At 39.5% G+C, this 16,250-nt stretch overlaps 1 protein-coding gene across 3 annotated transcripts in view; it reads left to right on the top strand.

The window, feature by feature from the left end:
- Positions 1–15: 15 nt before the first annotated feature.
- The window catches only part of SKA2 (spindle and kinetochore associated complex subunit 2), a 30,420-nt gene continuing 14,185 nt past the window's right edge, over positions 16–16,250 (top strand). Inside the window, exons 1-2 of one of the 3 annotated variants that reach the window (XM_025179313.2) lie at positions 9,295–9,652; positions 9,990–10,015. In XM_025179313.2, the coding sequence (XP_025035098.2) occupies positions 9,526–9,652; positions 9,990–10,015 (153 nt within the window). In that variant the 5' untranslated portion in view covers positions 9,295–9,525. Of the gene's footprint in view, positions 165–9,294; positions 10,016–16,250 lie in introns of those variants that run through there. The other 2 variants (XM_014581376.3, XM_075904686.1) reach the window with 2 other exon arrangements.

Raw genomic sequence — 16,250 nt, 5'->3', positions numbered from 1 at the left:
AGTCTGTGACAGTGGCAAGCCAATCACAATGAAGCGGTGAGTGACAGCTGCCCAATGGCGACCCCCGGCTTTCCCGTCCCGTGGAAAAGGGGGCGGCTAGCTCGCCGCCTGAGGAATGTCAACTATTCAACATGGAGACGGCGGTTACCAAGCTTGAGACCATGGTGAGTCCAGGGGGCGGAGGGACCAGGCCCGGAGCAGGGCCGTCCCGCCTGAGGCGGCGGGGCCTGCCTCTGGGGTGCGGCTGGAGGTAAGCGGCCGTTCCCATCCCGACTCGGGGGGACAGATGGGGATCGAAGCGGGACGCGAAAGGGTGTTCCTCCCGCCCGTTGGGCCGGCCCATTCGCTTTCGAGAAGGGGGGAGGGCAGATCCGCCTGGGTCTGTGCGCTTTGGTTTCACCCTGGAAAGGGACCGCGGTAGTGCTTGGCGGGCCGCTCCATTCACTGGAGTGGGGGGCGGGGTTGTGGAGCGCTGGCCCGGGTCGGTCCATTTTTCTCCCGGGCTGGTGAGGGGGGGGGGTGGGTGGGGTGAAGCAGAAGCTGCCCGGACTGGCCCATTTTCCTCGCAGGCTGGGGCGCCTCTCAACCCAGGAGGCTGCAAACAGGTTTCAGGCGGGTTCGCCAGGCAGGGCCAGCAACAGACTCGGTGCGGCCCAGGGCAGGAAGCTGAAGCCCCATCGCCGCTGTTCCCGCTAAATTTTTCCATCCATGCGCAGGATACGTTTTGTAGTCCACCGTGTGTGGACGTGCACCACCGGCAGGCACAGCTCCTGGGGGCGCGCTGCCAGTCAGCTGGTTCGGCATTGGGATCCCTCCTGGGTGGTCTCCCAAGCACACAGCTTACAGAGATCTCTGCCCATCTCATGGGGCTGAAGTCCAGGGCCTTGACCCCTGCCAACTGGGGCTGAAGCCTGAGCAGGCCCCCATCGCATGAGGCCTCAGCTATTGCCTTGTTTGCTACCCCCCTAATGCAGGCCCTAGCTTTTATATGCAGAAAAGTAATTATCGTGGCACAGGTGTGCTGGAGAATCTTTATATTTGCTTCTTTTTGCAGGGGGGGGGGGAGAGGGGGAAGGGATGCTATTCTTGTAACCATGTAGCCACTAAAAATTTTAGAGGTTACACAGTTACATGCTGGCTCCCCTGGAGTATGGCTGGCTACCAGTGTGTGCTGGCCTCCACTCCCAGAGATTCAGCTACTGCCCTGCACTGCAGACTCTCATACAAAGGCTGCAGTATGGGGTGGCAGTCGGATCCCCGGGAGATGGACCCGGGTGTTGGCATGTAACCATTTCGGTAACCGATAAATTAATGCTTATTGGTTACCAATTTAAACAATTACTCTCTTACATCCCTATCATGGAGCAGAATTTTTCTGTGTGTTCCTTTTGCCTCTCATCCTATTCGCTGATGGAGCAGGGCCACTAGACTGATCCACTTTCCTCTTTATCTTGAAGATAGGCTGGGGGGAAACTGGAGCAGATTTAATCAAGGCCACTTCTTCTGTCAAACATGGCCATTCTTGTATAGGGGAAAAAGGACAGAGCTGTGCCGAAGTTGATCCATTCTGGTTGAGGGGCGAAGAACTCACTTGGGCTGGTTTCCACTTACTTTGAAGGATGAGAGGTCAAAATTAGGGATATTCTATTTTGGGGTAGAGCTCCTGTTGCCTATTCTCCACTGATTATGCTGGTGGAGATCTTTCATGGGCCTTTTCAGTCTGGCAAAGAAATCAATCTTCTTACCTAGTCTGGTATGGTATGCTCACCTTAATAGGGGAAGGATGATACATACTTCAGTCATTCTAGTCCCTAAATCTTTTAACTTAATTTTGGCATTGTTTGATACAGACTCCCCAGGCAGGACAAGTCATGTTATGTAACATGGTTGCCTTTTTTCCTGCCTCCAGTCATGTTTAATAGCTGTGCTTCAACACAAGTCACTTTCACTGTGCAGTTAGGTTGTAGAAAGGACTTCCCCTTCATAAGCACCAGATCCCTTCTGTGGAATCCTACAAGAGGTATCTCAAAGGCTAAGCTATTTTTTTGTTTCTAGAGTTTTTGTTAATTTATATAAATAGCTATTGGGATGGTTATTATAGGCACATTTGTTTATAATTTTCTCTGTTAACCTGGCTGGAGATGTTTGGGAATGGTCTGTGTATTCTAATTTATTATGGATATTATTTTTTTTACATTGTATCATAAACATACATTGTATAGGCTTTTTTATGATAATTACACACAGTGAAATGTGATTCAGCAAAGTATCTCTATATATAATTTCTTGCTGTTATTTGTCAGTGAACTTCCAAATAATTTGCTGATTACCTATTTGTCCTAATAATTTTGTATGTTTTGGTAACCTGTCTAATAGTGATGTAAAATCCTATTAATTGATTAACCTGTTAAAGTTGTGTTTCCCAATGGTGTTCTGCGGAATCCCGGGGTTCCGCAAAATTAAAAGAAGTGTTCCGTGAGAAAATTCCATTGCAACCTGAATTATTGTAATAGAATGGAATTTTCATTCATTTTATTAATTTTATTGAAAACAATTTTCATTTGTGTTTGCCACAGTAAGTGTCCCTGTGTAATGCCATTTTAGCCAGAGAGTGGGGACGATGATGTCACTACTCAGTGCTGTGTGCACAGTCAGTCAGAGGTCCCACTAAATTCTTTCGAGTTCAGAAGGGTTCTGTGGCCAAATAAAATTGGGAAACACTGTGTTAAAGGGTTGAGCTGGAATGGCCCCTCTGCTGCAGCCCATTAAAGGTGAGGCTTACCGGTTAACCATTCATATCCCTAGGGCTTATCTAGACTACACTAAAGTGTCGAAAGAGGATATGCAAATTCCTGCGGAACAGTTTCCAAGAACTGTTTTGCACAAGAGTTCTTGTGCAAAAGATCTTCCACAAGAGCACGTCCACACTGTCATGTGCTTTTGCAGAAGGGCGTCCACGGCAGTGTGGACGCTCTCTTGCAAAAAAAAGCTCTGATGGCCTTTTAGCCATAGGGGTTTCTTGCTCAAGAAATTCATATTGCCTGTCTACACTGCTTTCTTGTGGAAGAGCTCTTGTGCAAGAAGGCTTATTCCTCATGGGGAGAGGAATAACTCTTCTGGAAGAAGCCTTGTTTTCGAACGCTGTACTGTAAATTTACTTGCGCAAGAACGCATGTGCAGTGTAGACGCCCTGCAAGTTTTTGCGCAAGAACAATTGTTCTTGTTCAAAAAGCCTGCAGTGTAGAGGTAGCCATACTGTCTAACAGATCATTGATAGTTCCACAGAGATCTCACCTAGGTTATCAAATACAGGGAGCTAGATATTGCAGTAGATTAGTAGTTTGGCTTTTAATATCTGGAAACATGGGATTGAAACTTTATTTAGATGGAAAGTGAAAATGAGTTTTGTATTCTCCTGGTCTTATACATTTAAAATCAGAGACTTTGTCTACACTGGGCCACTTATTCCGGAAAATCAGCCGCTTTTCTGGAATAAGCTGCGAGCTGTCTTCGCTGGCCCTTGAATTTCCGGAAAAGCAACGATGCTCTACTGTACAAAATCAGCCACTATTCCGGAAAAACTATTCTGCTCCCGCTCGGGCATAAGTCCTTATTCCGGAACACTGTTCCGGAAAAGGGCCAGTGTAGACAGCCCAGTAGTCTTTTCCGGAAAAAAGCCCCGATCGCGAAAATGATGATCGGGGCTCTTTTCCAGAAAAGCGCGTCTACATTGGCCACAGATGCTTTTCCGGAAAAAAGGGCTTTTCCGGAAAAGCATCCTGCCAATGTAGATGCTCTTTTTCCGGAAATACTTATAACGAAAACTATTCTGTTTTAAGCATTTCCGGACATTCATGCCAGTGTAGACACAGCCAGAGTGAAAAGCTTCTCAAGAGAAACTCAGAACTAGGAAGTACAATGGCAGGGCTTTGTGGGAAAATATTCGTGTTTATATCTATGAATGTGGTCAGTGCTTTTAAGCCCTTTACTTTCATAAGTGCCAAAGTAAAGCACTACTAGCCCTTTTTATTTCATTTAATTACTTCTCTCAGTTTCATAAGTGTCCCATCCATTCATGTTTAACTTCCGCTTTCAATTTGTTTCTTTAACACATTAACAGCTGTGATCAAATGAAACATTTGTTGTCTGAAAATAAACTGGCAAGGCATTCAGCCAAATGGATAAGCTTGTTCTTCTAGTGTGCCTCTGTTATCTTATTGAGTGACCCACAATACCTTCTTATTCCAGTCCAAAAATTCTTCTGAGTAGCACTGTAACATGTAATGGTTTTATGACAACATCAGATTATCATTGGGGGAAAAAAACTGTAGGATCACGTGTATTAGAAAATACCTGAATCTAATTCTACAGAGTTAAAAGGTGGCTGAATTAAATATGTATTCTACCTAAATCTTAACTTCACTGCATATTTGAATAATACATTTTAAGCTGCCTTTGGAGGGAGGAGCTTGCTTTTATATTCCAAGTCATGCTCTGGAATATGGTAACTACACTTCTACAGTTTCCTGTCATCTAGTATCTACTAAAGTGATGTCATATTCAAATAATGGTTGTAGTGGTAGTACTATACTGTGTTTGAATTGAATGACATGTTCAAATTCTTCTCAAATCTCTGACATTCAGTATTGATTTTAAATGTGATATCCATATGTTTTGTTTTGAGATGTACCTGTCTCTTCTACTGCTTTTTTTTAAACCCTGCCATATGTTAATATTATCTTCCTTTAAAATATATATACTGTACACTCTATCCATTGGATCTCCCTTGTCCACATATTTGTTGACCCTCTCAAAGAATTCCAGTAGATTGGTGAAACGTGATTTTCCTTTACAGAAACCATGTTGACTTTTCCCCACAACAATTCTGTTCTTTACTATAGTTTCAACTACGTTGTCTGGTAAAGTTAGATTTTACCAGCCCATAATTGCTGTGATACCTCTAGAGACATTTTTAAAAATTGGCTTTGCGTTAGCTATCCTCCAGTCATTTGGTACAAAAGATGATTTAAAGGATAGATTACAAACCACAGTTAGTAGTTCTGCAATGTAACATTTACGTTTGTTCAGAACTCCTGGGTGAATGCCATCTGGTCCTGGTGACTTATTACTGTTTAGTTTATAAGTTTGTTCCAAAACCTCCTCTAATGACATGTCTATATGGGACAGTTCCTCAGATTTTTCACCAAAAAAGAATGGCTCAGGTTTGGAAATCTCACACTAATCCTCAGCTGTGAAGTCTAATGCAAAGAATTCATCTAGTTTCTCTGCAATGACCTTATTGTCTTTTAGTGCTCCTTTAGCATCTCCATTGTCCAGTGGCTCTGGTTATATAGCAGGCTTCCTGCTTCTGATGTACTTTAAAAAATTGTGCTGCTATTTTTGAGTGCTTTGGCTAGCTGTTTTTCAAATTCCTTTTTAGCCTTCCTAATTATATTTTTACACTTCATTTGACTGAGTTTATGCTCCTTTCTATTTTTCTCACTAGGATTTAACTTCCAGTTTTTGAACCATGCTTTTTTATGTTTGTTTTTTAAACCACACTTTACACTTAAAATGGTAGAACTTTGGGTTCTTAAAACTTTTTAATTTCTTGCATACAAGTTTAGCCAGGTTTTCAAAAGAGTGTGTCTAGCTCTGTTAGCACTAAATTAATGAGAATTTGTGTCTTTAACTGATCCTGGTACAGAGTGTTGCATTTCTGTGTGTTTATCCTTTAGCTTGTTTGTTCTTCCTGTTCTTTCTATGAAGTCATCTGCTCTTTCTATACAAGTGTGATAAAATAGTACTTTACACTTCCTCAGTTTCAGTATGTGCTTAATGAGACTAAAAGTTTTTCTAGAGGAACAGAATATAGACTATAGTTTTGTAGGAAAACTTAAAAAGAACTAATTGTATTAGTAGCAATGTGAATGATAAAACTGACTACTGTAGCCAGCGTAGAAGCTAGTTTGCATATATTTGAAAAAATGACCAAATTACAATAAGAAAAGAGTGAGCTTTCATGGGCAAAGACCCACTTCATCTGATGCATGAGTTAGAGGATCCTTAATGTGGTAAAATTCATTATGTAAAAAGTGCAAAGTTGTATCCAGTGCCCATTGAACTCAATTGGGAGCCTTTTTGTTAACGTCAGTGGGCATTGGATCAGGCCATAATGAGAAAACTATACAACATAGGGTGATGGATGGATTAAACAAATGTTTTTCTTTACTAAGTATTTTAAGGTTCAGATCTTCAAATGTTGGAGGAAGAATAAAATGCATTCAATATGCAATACTTTATTGTAAAAGCAGAATTGCTAGATACATTTAAAATGATTGTTTAAGAGCAGTCTTGTTCCTTTGATTTGATTGTATTTTTAGTATGTTGGACCTACCTACCTTTTACTTCATGATGAGTGGTGTCTGTCGAGTGCCCTTTTTATGTTGTACTACTAGTGATCATGCACAAAAAGCAGTGCAATGTTAAAAGGGCATTGGCCAGTGATACTGTCCACGTTAGTAATATTTTTATGGAATCACAGTTCAAAGGTCAGAGTATATATGTCTAGTCTGTCTGGAAGACTTACAATAACCATGAAGTAGGATTGTCATTTCCTCATTTTTCCCACTTGCTGTCTTCATCAGGACTATGATCATGTGGCACAAGGAATATGTTCCACATACAAACAAAGGAACATCATCATGCTGGTTTCTCTAGGAAAACAATGTAAAGATGTCACAGGTATAGAGCTGGCTCAGGGTGTAGCCATAGGGGTTTAATGCAACTTCTACTCCTGGAGGAACTAAATTCTGCGCACACTATTTTTAAAAATTCTGGTTATTTTATTTGTAAAAATAACAATACAATTACACCAGTTTCAACTATTTTTGGTAATTTATTTCAAAATATCTGTCAGCAAGTATGTATGTAACAATACTGACAACAAAAAGATTCAGGAAATGTTTTTGACAAATAGATTTCTTACAAGGCCTATTAATACATGTAATAATTCATTTAAACTATGGTATAGAACCAGATTACTCATACCTCTCAGAAGCAGTGCAAAAGCTTGAGAGAGGCAGGGGAAATTGAGGCTGAGGAAGAGGGAAGTAATTGCAGGAAAGGAGTTTGGGTATAAATTTGAAATATTCTTTTTGGGTATAGGTGGGGGGAAATTTTTGAGGGAGGGATTGTTTGGGAATAGCCCCCATGAAGACCCTGACTGACCCCTTAGCTTGTTATTCACTTGGGGGGCAGATGTACCCTATCTGGCCCCATGCTTCCACTCCCGTTCAGCCCCTGCCTCAGTCTGTTCCCCCCCCCCCATTAGCCCTTAAGCCTCTGTCTGACACCCTCTCCATAACCCTTCTCTCCTGACCTGGCCCAGCAGGCACAGCGAAGAAGGCATGCTCTTTATCTATGATAACTGGGGCTGGCCAAGAGTGAATACTGTGTTCTAGTGTCATCTAGTGGACAAAAGGCAGAACTGTAGCAACTTTTCAGCAATAGCTACTTTCCAAAAGAAAATATGCACAACATATGAAATATGTGCAATGGTATAGAATTCCCTCAGGAATAACCTTCACTCTGTTCCTTCATTTGTCTTAATCTTGCTGTTAAGAATCTTAGGACACAGAAGTGGAGGTGGCCAATTGAATTATCTAGGCCTAGAGGTTCTGAAGTTTTTGTTTTTCATATTGTAGACCAGATTTTAATAAGCAAACTTCCTTTTGGACACCTCTCCCCTAATTCACAATCCTGTTGCTCCCTCTCTCATTTTGATCATGTATCATTGCTGTAATAGCCACAGCATTGGCTAGAAAATATTAGGAAACTAATTGTTTTAAAGTAATTTTAGCAGCTAGAAATAAAAATTCACTGGGTCACCAGTAGTCCATGGAACCCAGTTGGAGAATCTGTCCTATGGCATCTCATTTTGTTCAGCTGCATAATGCACCTGAAAGAGATGTAGTTAGAAATGTGACTGTCAGGCAAGAGCACAACATTCTTAACTGGATTCACAACTGATTTTTGGTGTCTTTATCACTTTCCCTTGGTCAAGTGACTCAAGACATTCCACAATGTGTTAAACATTTCTGTATCCCTTTGTTTCTAGTAGGTTTGATTAACATCACTCTTAGCCTAATCTCCATAACCCTCAAGACACCTGCAAGTAACTGCAGCTTATTTTTAATTAAAAGTGTATATATAAATGGTGTTGCCTAGATGTTCAGGATTCTGGTTTCCCTTGTTTCAAAAGGTATCGCCTACTGCATAAAAACGTTCTTCTTGTTCAATATTCTTATTCAAGCTGATATAGGTTATTCTTTTAATTAAAATTATTTCCACTTACCTTTCTTACATCTTGCTGCTAACGAATGCTCTGACTTTATTGCACTACTGTACTTTACAGCTAGCAGTGCAATAGTATTGTCAAAGCATCTGAAAGCAGAGTACACAGCCATAGATAGAAACTGCAGGGCAAGAATCAAACAGTTTCTTCGAAGCCTGTGAGTAAATCTGCATTTAATACATTTACATTTTCTTGTTGTTGTAAAACATTAACTGTGAAAAATTTCTGGCAAGATGTTAAACACTTAAATTAAATTGTATTTTACTATTTGTAGATTTAAAAAAAAATCTTGAATGGGGATTATAGATCGAATAGCTCAAAGTTTAAAAGACTTTCATTTGCTGAAATGCACATCTTACATTTTCATAAAATAAGAAACAAGTAGCAAAAAGGGAAGAGTGCATCTCAGATGTATCTAAGCAGTTCTGAGAAGTTATTTATCATTGACATAATTTCTTGTATGTTGGTACTTTTTACATATATTTAATTATAATATTTTCATTAAAGGCATGTCTTAAAATATTACTTACATGACAGATTAGTAGACTCACATTAAAATTGTCCTCAATTATAGAAGCAGACTGCAGTTAATAGTTCACTGTTCATCTGTAAATCTCAAATTCTGCCTTGCTTAATATGCTTATATTCTTATGAGATGTACTACATCTATCTACAGGCAGTCCCCGGGTTACGTACAAGATAGGGACTGTAGGTTTGTTCTTAAGTTGAATTTGTATGTAAGTCGGAACTGGTACATACTGTAGGGGAAACTCTAGCCAAACATTTCTCCAGAGCTCAGTTTTATTCTCCCACACCTCACTTCCCTCAGTCCTTTATTCTCAAGCTGAGGTGTCTGCTGAGAAAAGCCGCTCCGTGTCTCCCTGGTCTGCTGGGGGGGGGGGGCGCTAGCTTCACGTCTCCCTGGTCTGCTGGGGGGAAGCAGCTAGTGCGGGGTTGCCTCACCCTGTTTGTAAGTAGGGATCCGATGTAAGTCGGATCCATGTAACCCGGGGACTGCCTGTATATCTTTTAGAAATATGCAATTATCTGTCCATCTGAATTTATTTGTTCTAGAACTCCTAAATAAGAGCTTAGAACCACCAAATTTGCTATGCAGCTTCCTTTTATTCTAACTTAAAGCAAGGTCAGGGTTTTGTTGTGCCAAGAAAATGGGAGATGCCAGGAATCGGACTGTTTTCCATAACATGGAAAGGGAGGGGCACAGAGAGGTGGGATGCAATACTGAAAGTGACCAGCAGGACTCTGGCTCCACCATTTTGCCTGTCACCAGACCAGGTAAGTAGCCTCCTGCCCCAAACTCTTTCTACCCCCTTGACCCTTGGCTACAGCATTATGGGGGGAGAGACAAAAGGTTCCTGCCAAATGAGACTTCTCTGCCCTGAGACCCTCCTCAGCCCCCAACCTCACTCTTACTCACACACACGCACCCCACACCCTCAGCATCCTGTGCTGCTGTCCATATCCCCATGGCCCTGCCCTGATTCCTGGACCACCACTACCCACCAACTGCCAAAACATCAGACAAGAGAAGTAGTTGTGGTTAGTGAATTGAAATGTTTCAAGATTTTTAGAACTAGTACATCTCATCCTCACACTATGTTTCTGTTAACAGACAATGAAAACAAGCTTTTGTTCCAGGTAAACAATTAATTTCTTTAGCTTTGAATACATTTATAATTTAATTGAATTAGCCGAATAAACTAAGAGGAAGAAAATATTCTCTCTGCATCTGCAGAAGAGGCTACTAGTGTCTAAAGTTGTTTCAGTTCTTAAATTCTAGTTTCAGGTGCTTAGCCAATGATCAGTGGGTCTCAACAAAGAAGCTAATTATCTTACCCATTACAAAGATAGCTTCCCCAATTATCACCTCTAATATCATTAGCTCACAGACATTAACATCCCCCCTCATCACCCCTCTGTTCTGAAATTTTATTTGTCCTTTTTATATGTGTTCACTTTTTTGATTGTATCCCTTTGGTATTTATGGTCATGCCAATATTCTTCCACTATTTGATCTGAGGAAGTGGGTCTGGCCCACGAAAGCTCATCACCTAATAAACCGTCTTGTTAGTCTTTAAAGTGCTACATAGTCCTGTCTTTTGTTTCAGCTAGACCAGACTAACACAGCTACATCTCTATTACTATTCTAGCAGAAAACATGTATTACTTGAATATAAATTACTTGATATACATTATTTTAATAATTATAGTTTAGGCCTTTTCATAGTGTTATTTCAGTTTAATTTTTGAAGTTTTATTTAAGAAAAACTTAAATTCAATTTAAATTAGACATTCTAAATCATTTATTTTAATACACCCTGATACTGATACATAACAACTCACATTATTTCATTGTTAACTTTGAGTTTGGTTAGACACACAGGAGAACATCAGTAAGGAAATACCTTTGACATTTGAACTATATTTTAATATTGCAAAAATAGTAACATATGGAATGATATTCCATGTGATATATTATTTCTGTAATATTAACTAAATAAAGATTAATGTTAAATGGCAGGAAATGTTTGGCTAAAGCATGTATACTATGAATGGATGCAGGAGAAGGGAAGTGCCTCAAAAGAAGGAAGTGGTCCTTGTGTATAACATATTGTGGTTAATTCTGTATTGCAAATTCGCACCAATCACCAAAACTGGTCTAATGAATATAAATCAGAAGAAAGAAGTTAAATTGTCTTGTTATCAAGTATATATTTGACAGAGTTTATCTGTCTGTTCAAGGACTCCCTAAATGGTAAGAGCTAGGACCCCCGAATGTGATATACAGCTTCCTCTTATCATAACTTAAGGTAAGATCAGGGTTTGGTTGTGCCAGGAAAATGGGATTGCTTCTCATTAAATCAGATGGAAATGAGATAGAAAAGAGACAGAATCACCAGGCAGGTGAAAGGAGTGGCTGGGAGGGGAGGCGCCTACACCCCCTGTCTGGTGCTGACCCAGTCCCAAGCCTCTCACCCATCAGGCGACTTTTGGGGAGAGCATGGGGTGGGGGGCACTGCAGTGGCTCCCCGCACATTTGTACAAGAATGCATAAAATCAGACAAAGTTTCCCCCCTCCCCACCCCGATTTGTATGGGATCATTGTTAGCTGTTCGCCCCAGGGAAAAGTGCACAGTTTGCTGCATTCCTGATGCTAGGTGGGGAGCTCAGAGAGCAGACTAACCTGGACCTGCCTCAGCTGGGGGACATGCACCCCTCCTCCATCTGTGCCCACTGGAGCTGCAGCAGCGATGAGAGGGGTTGCATATGAAATCTTCATCTCCAGCCTGATCATTTTATTTTCCAAAAAAACAAAAATTAAGGACAGCAATGCCAGGTAAATCTTCTAGCAGTACCGTACATCTGAGAGAGAGGGAGAAGCTTTGTCACACATCATGATTTGTTTAGTTTTAAACTATTTAAGATGTATTAATGGATTTCTAATTTTCAAGACATTGTATCTATATAGACATAAGTCTTAATGGGCAAAGATCATGTGATTTCCATTATTCTGTGTGGAGCAATCTTCTAACAAAATTTAAGATAGTTAAGTATGTCCAGTTATCTAAATAAGGGCCTGATCCAAAGTTGAATTATTTTGCAGGTAAGTCAATGAAAGTTAGGTTGTATCAACATAACATTATTTTTTTTGACACTTCAGAGAGCTTAAAACTAATTATTGCTACAGAGTTAGATAGCCATTCAAACAGTGAGCTGCATTCAGATAACCTAAATATTTATAGAATTAGTTTATTTTCAAGGAAATCTCTCTCTCTCAGCTGTAATCCCAAATGATATGAAGAAATTCACACTGTTAGTTTTGTAAACTGGGCGCACTGCCTTTCTGTGAACCAGAAATCCCTAATAGACATTAAAATGAAAGATTACAGTTAATTAAGCAATAATCATATCATATACTTCACAGAGCAATTATCCAGTTCCCTTGTGGCTCATTTACCCCAAGAAAAGAATTGTTGTGTGCTAATGATGTCATCAGTTTCCTTATTTCCTTATAAATCAGACAGATAATTAAATTTGTGAGTATTCTGATCAAACAAGGACACATTCTTAGTATAATCAAAAATAGTTTGATATAATCAGATACTGAACTGTCACTGATAGTCTCTAATTGCAGCTGTTTACATATTCATAACGAGTATTTTAGCATTGAGAGAGGACAGTGACCAGGCTGAAAAACCTGTAGACATTGATGAAGATTTAACACCTTTTAATTAGAAAGAAAAAATAATTTTGGTTTAATTAGTAAAGTTTTATATTTGCATGTCAGATACCAAATATTTACTTTCAGCAAATAATAAAACAAGCAATGTTATTGTGTGAAATATTACTAGCATTGACTTTCTAGAGTAATAATCTTTAAAAATAAAGTGTAATAAAAGAGCTGGATTACACCTTTAATATCCTAGTAACAAACTTGTGTAATAGCAGATTTAAAATTGAAGCAGCAGTGGCTGATTCTTAAATCCAGTTATATTACCAGGCACTGGTCTATTCTACAAATTTACATTGCTCAGAGGCGTGGAAAATCTTACCCATGAGCAATGTAGTTCTATCAACCTAGCTTCCGATGTAGGTGACACTACGTCAACAGGAGAGTTGCTCCTGTCTACACAGCTGCCCTCCCTCAAGGAGGTGGGGAAACTCTCCCATTGGCACAGATGATGTCTTCACTAAATGCCACAGTGAAGCAGCTGTGCTGCTGTAGCATAATCTGTGTACACAAGCCTTAGGTATAGATGTTTATGGATGTGCCAGTTCTGTTTTGGCACTTCTTTCTCGTAGACATTTAATATCATTTCCAAGTATAAATAACAAGGTGTACCATGCATAGGAGAACCTGTATCTCAGAAAGGATTTACAGTTCATGTAACACAGTACAATTCAGATGCCTAATGCATGAATGGATCAGGCAAGGTCCAGCTTCAGAAAGGATGTTTTCTTTACTTTTTTGATATTACATAATTTCCCACTTTAGGTTGTCACGTAATCACAATAGAACTTAATTTTGAGAGATGTGAATGGAGCAAATACACGTTTGGTGTAGTAAGAAATGGAGATAGTTCCACACAGTTGGCAATGCAGGCCCAATGGTAGAAGACATTATGAATAAGAGTAGGTGGAAGGAAAGGAAGGTAAGTGGGTAGTGGATTAGCCAAAGCCAATAGAGGGGAATAAGGAGTTTCTTCACCACCTCAGGGTATCTGATGATAGACTAGAAAACTCTTCTAGTGTGATTATTCACTGTGACAGCACAATTATTCTAGCAGCAGCTATTGGATATGTTACCTACCTGCCTGTTTCTACTAATACAATATTTTCATTGTCAATTTCTTTTTCACTTTGTTCAGATTCATTTGGAAGTGTAGATAATATAGGATAGGGTATCATTTCAAAGCTAACTGTAGGGACTTGGCTGCTGTAAAGTCTTACTAATATACTTTGATAGCTGTGTGTAAATCTGTACATCACTATGAAAATCTATTCTTTATACACTTCAAATATTTATTAAATTGTCACAACATACATTCAAAGAAAACTCTGCATAATAAGATGTCAATCGAAGATGGATTACTTTGTACATAATATTTCTTTTAAGGAATAGAAAGGTTACAGAAAAGCCCTTGTGATTGCTGTCTGCATATAATGAAAGGCTGTTGAACTGACAATAACATAAAATGTGCTTTAAAGAATCAAAAACATTTACAATGCATCTTGTCTGTATAAAATAGAAGCTGTTAATACTTTAACTTCAGCTGAAATTTCCAACATTTTCCTTGTATCAATGGGAGAATTGCAATAGGTTATCTCGTACAAGAAATTCTTGGAACTTTGAAATGTTCAGTGGAAGTGATAGGGAATAGAAGTCTTACTTTCATATTTCATTAAATCTAAATTTTTAGAAAAATGTAGAACAAGGGCTATCTATTGTAACATATAAACCTCTAACTTCACCAAAATAATCCAAAAAACTAGGAAGTATGCTTCTACAAATAGTACTATTGTGGGAGAAGTTATCAACCTATGAACATCTACTACATGTTAAATTTTAAATTCCTGGAATAAACACCAGCATCTCACTGACTTCAGTCACTCATTTCTATGACTTTTTAGTTGGAATTGAAAAACCATTCTCTCTGCCATTGTTTGTTTGGAAAATTATCATAACTACTGTAAGAAGAAAGGAGTTATCTGACAAAGTAAGTTCTCACAGAGAAATCATCCCTAGAACCTTCAAAATCTGCTGTATCAGAAAAACAAAGTTAACAAATTACTGTAGGCCTACTGTATGAGTGAATACCTGTGGATATACAACTTTTGTTTCAATATCTGGAACTCAGGTCACCACTTCTGCGATTAGTGGATGTGGGCTGAACACCCGGAAGTGTGTTATGAAAGACTTTCTACTGAATAATTCTCATATGAAATCAGCCTGAATTTTTGCAAAGTGAAAGCGTAATATTTTGGCCCCTTTTGATGATAATGGCAAAACTCTGATGTCAGCAGTGTCAGGATTTCACCCCAACTGGCTCACAAAGCTGTGGATTTCACCTTTAGACTACTGTACCCTTTTCAAGAGTCTGGGTCTCTTTTTTTTTTTTTTGTCTTGTGTACCCCCAAGTTTCACCTGACCTAAAAACTACGTGCTTACAGAATCACACATAAAAAATAAGTTGCAGCACACTAAAACTGAAAAATTGCTCATTTTTTCACTTTTACCATATAATATATTATAATTACATTTCAGTGTACAGAGCAGTATAAACAAATAACTGTCTATAAATTTTTGGTTTATACTGGCTGCCTGTTGTAAAATGAGGCAAATCTCTAGAAGAGTTGATGCATTCCCAAGAAGATCTCTGAGTAACCCTAAGGGTACACATACCCCTGGTTTAGAACCACTAGCATAAAGTACAGTGCTCCCAGCTCCTTTGGTTTTTCTTTTGAATCTCCCTACTTTGTTTCCAGTTTGCATTTTCTCAGAAGGAGTCCCCTTTCAGAAATCCAAGATCATGTAATGAAACCTCAATGGGGGTATTTCTGGAAAAGGCACAGCTTTTAAACCTGCAGTAGAAAAACTGCCATATCCTTAATCTCCGATCTCTTTCCCATGAGCCACTGTATCAGCTAGGAGGGTTTACTGATACAGTAGCTCTTTGGCAAAGAGTTTTCCTGAAGTTTTTTCCAGACAAGGTGGTTGTCAAGCCACCTTCTTGGTTGGTTGGTTGGTTGGTTTGTTGAGATATTCCAGAATCCTCCAATGGTTTGGAATAACAGCATCCTAGACCAGCTGTTGTCAGGACTCTTGAAACTACTTTGAACACAACTAAACATAAATCTAACCATTCCTGATTTCATATTTTCCTGATTTCATATTTTCCTAATCAGAGGCAACTGAAAGGAAATTCTGTTCTCTGGCTTTGCAAGCAGTCGGATGATCTCTGTATTCTTGTTCCTCAAATACTATAAGGCTGTGTCTAGACTAGCAAGTTTTTCCGGAAAATCATCTGCTTTTCCGGAAAAACTTGCCAGCTGTCTACACTGGCCACTTGAATTTCCGGAAAAGCACTGACGATCTCATGTAAAATCATCAGTGCTTTTCCGGAAAAACTATGCTGCTCCCATTCGGGCAAAAGTCTCTTTCCGAAAGACTTTTGCCCAAAAGGGCCAGTGTAGACAGCATAGTACTGTTTTCCGCAAAAATGGCGATCGGGGCTTTTTTGCGGAAAACCGCGTCTAGATTGGCCACAGACGCTTTTCCGCAAAAAGTGCTTTTGCGGAAAAGCATCCTGCCAATCTAGACGCGCTTTTCCGAAAATGCTTTTAACAGAAAACTTTTCCGTTAAAAGCATTT

The sequence above is a fragment of the Pelodiscus sinensis genome, chromosome 21 (assembly GCF_049634645.1).
Source record: "Pelodiscus sinensis isolate JC-2024 chromosome 21, ASM4963464v1, whole genome shotgun sequence".
NCBI classification, from domain to species: domain Eukaryota; kingdom Metazoa; phylum Chordata; order Testudines; family Trionychidae; genus Pelodiscus; species Pelodiscus sinensis.
Note: the sequence above shows the minus strand (reverse complement) of the source record. Positions and strands in the feature narration are given on the sequence as shown.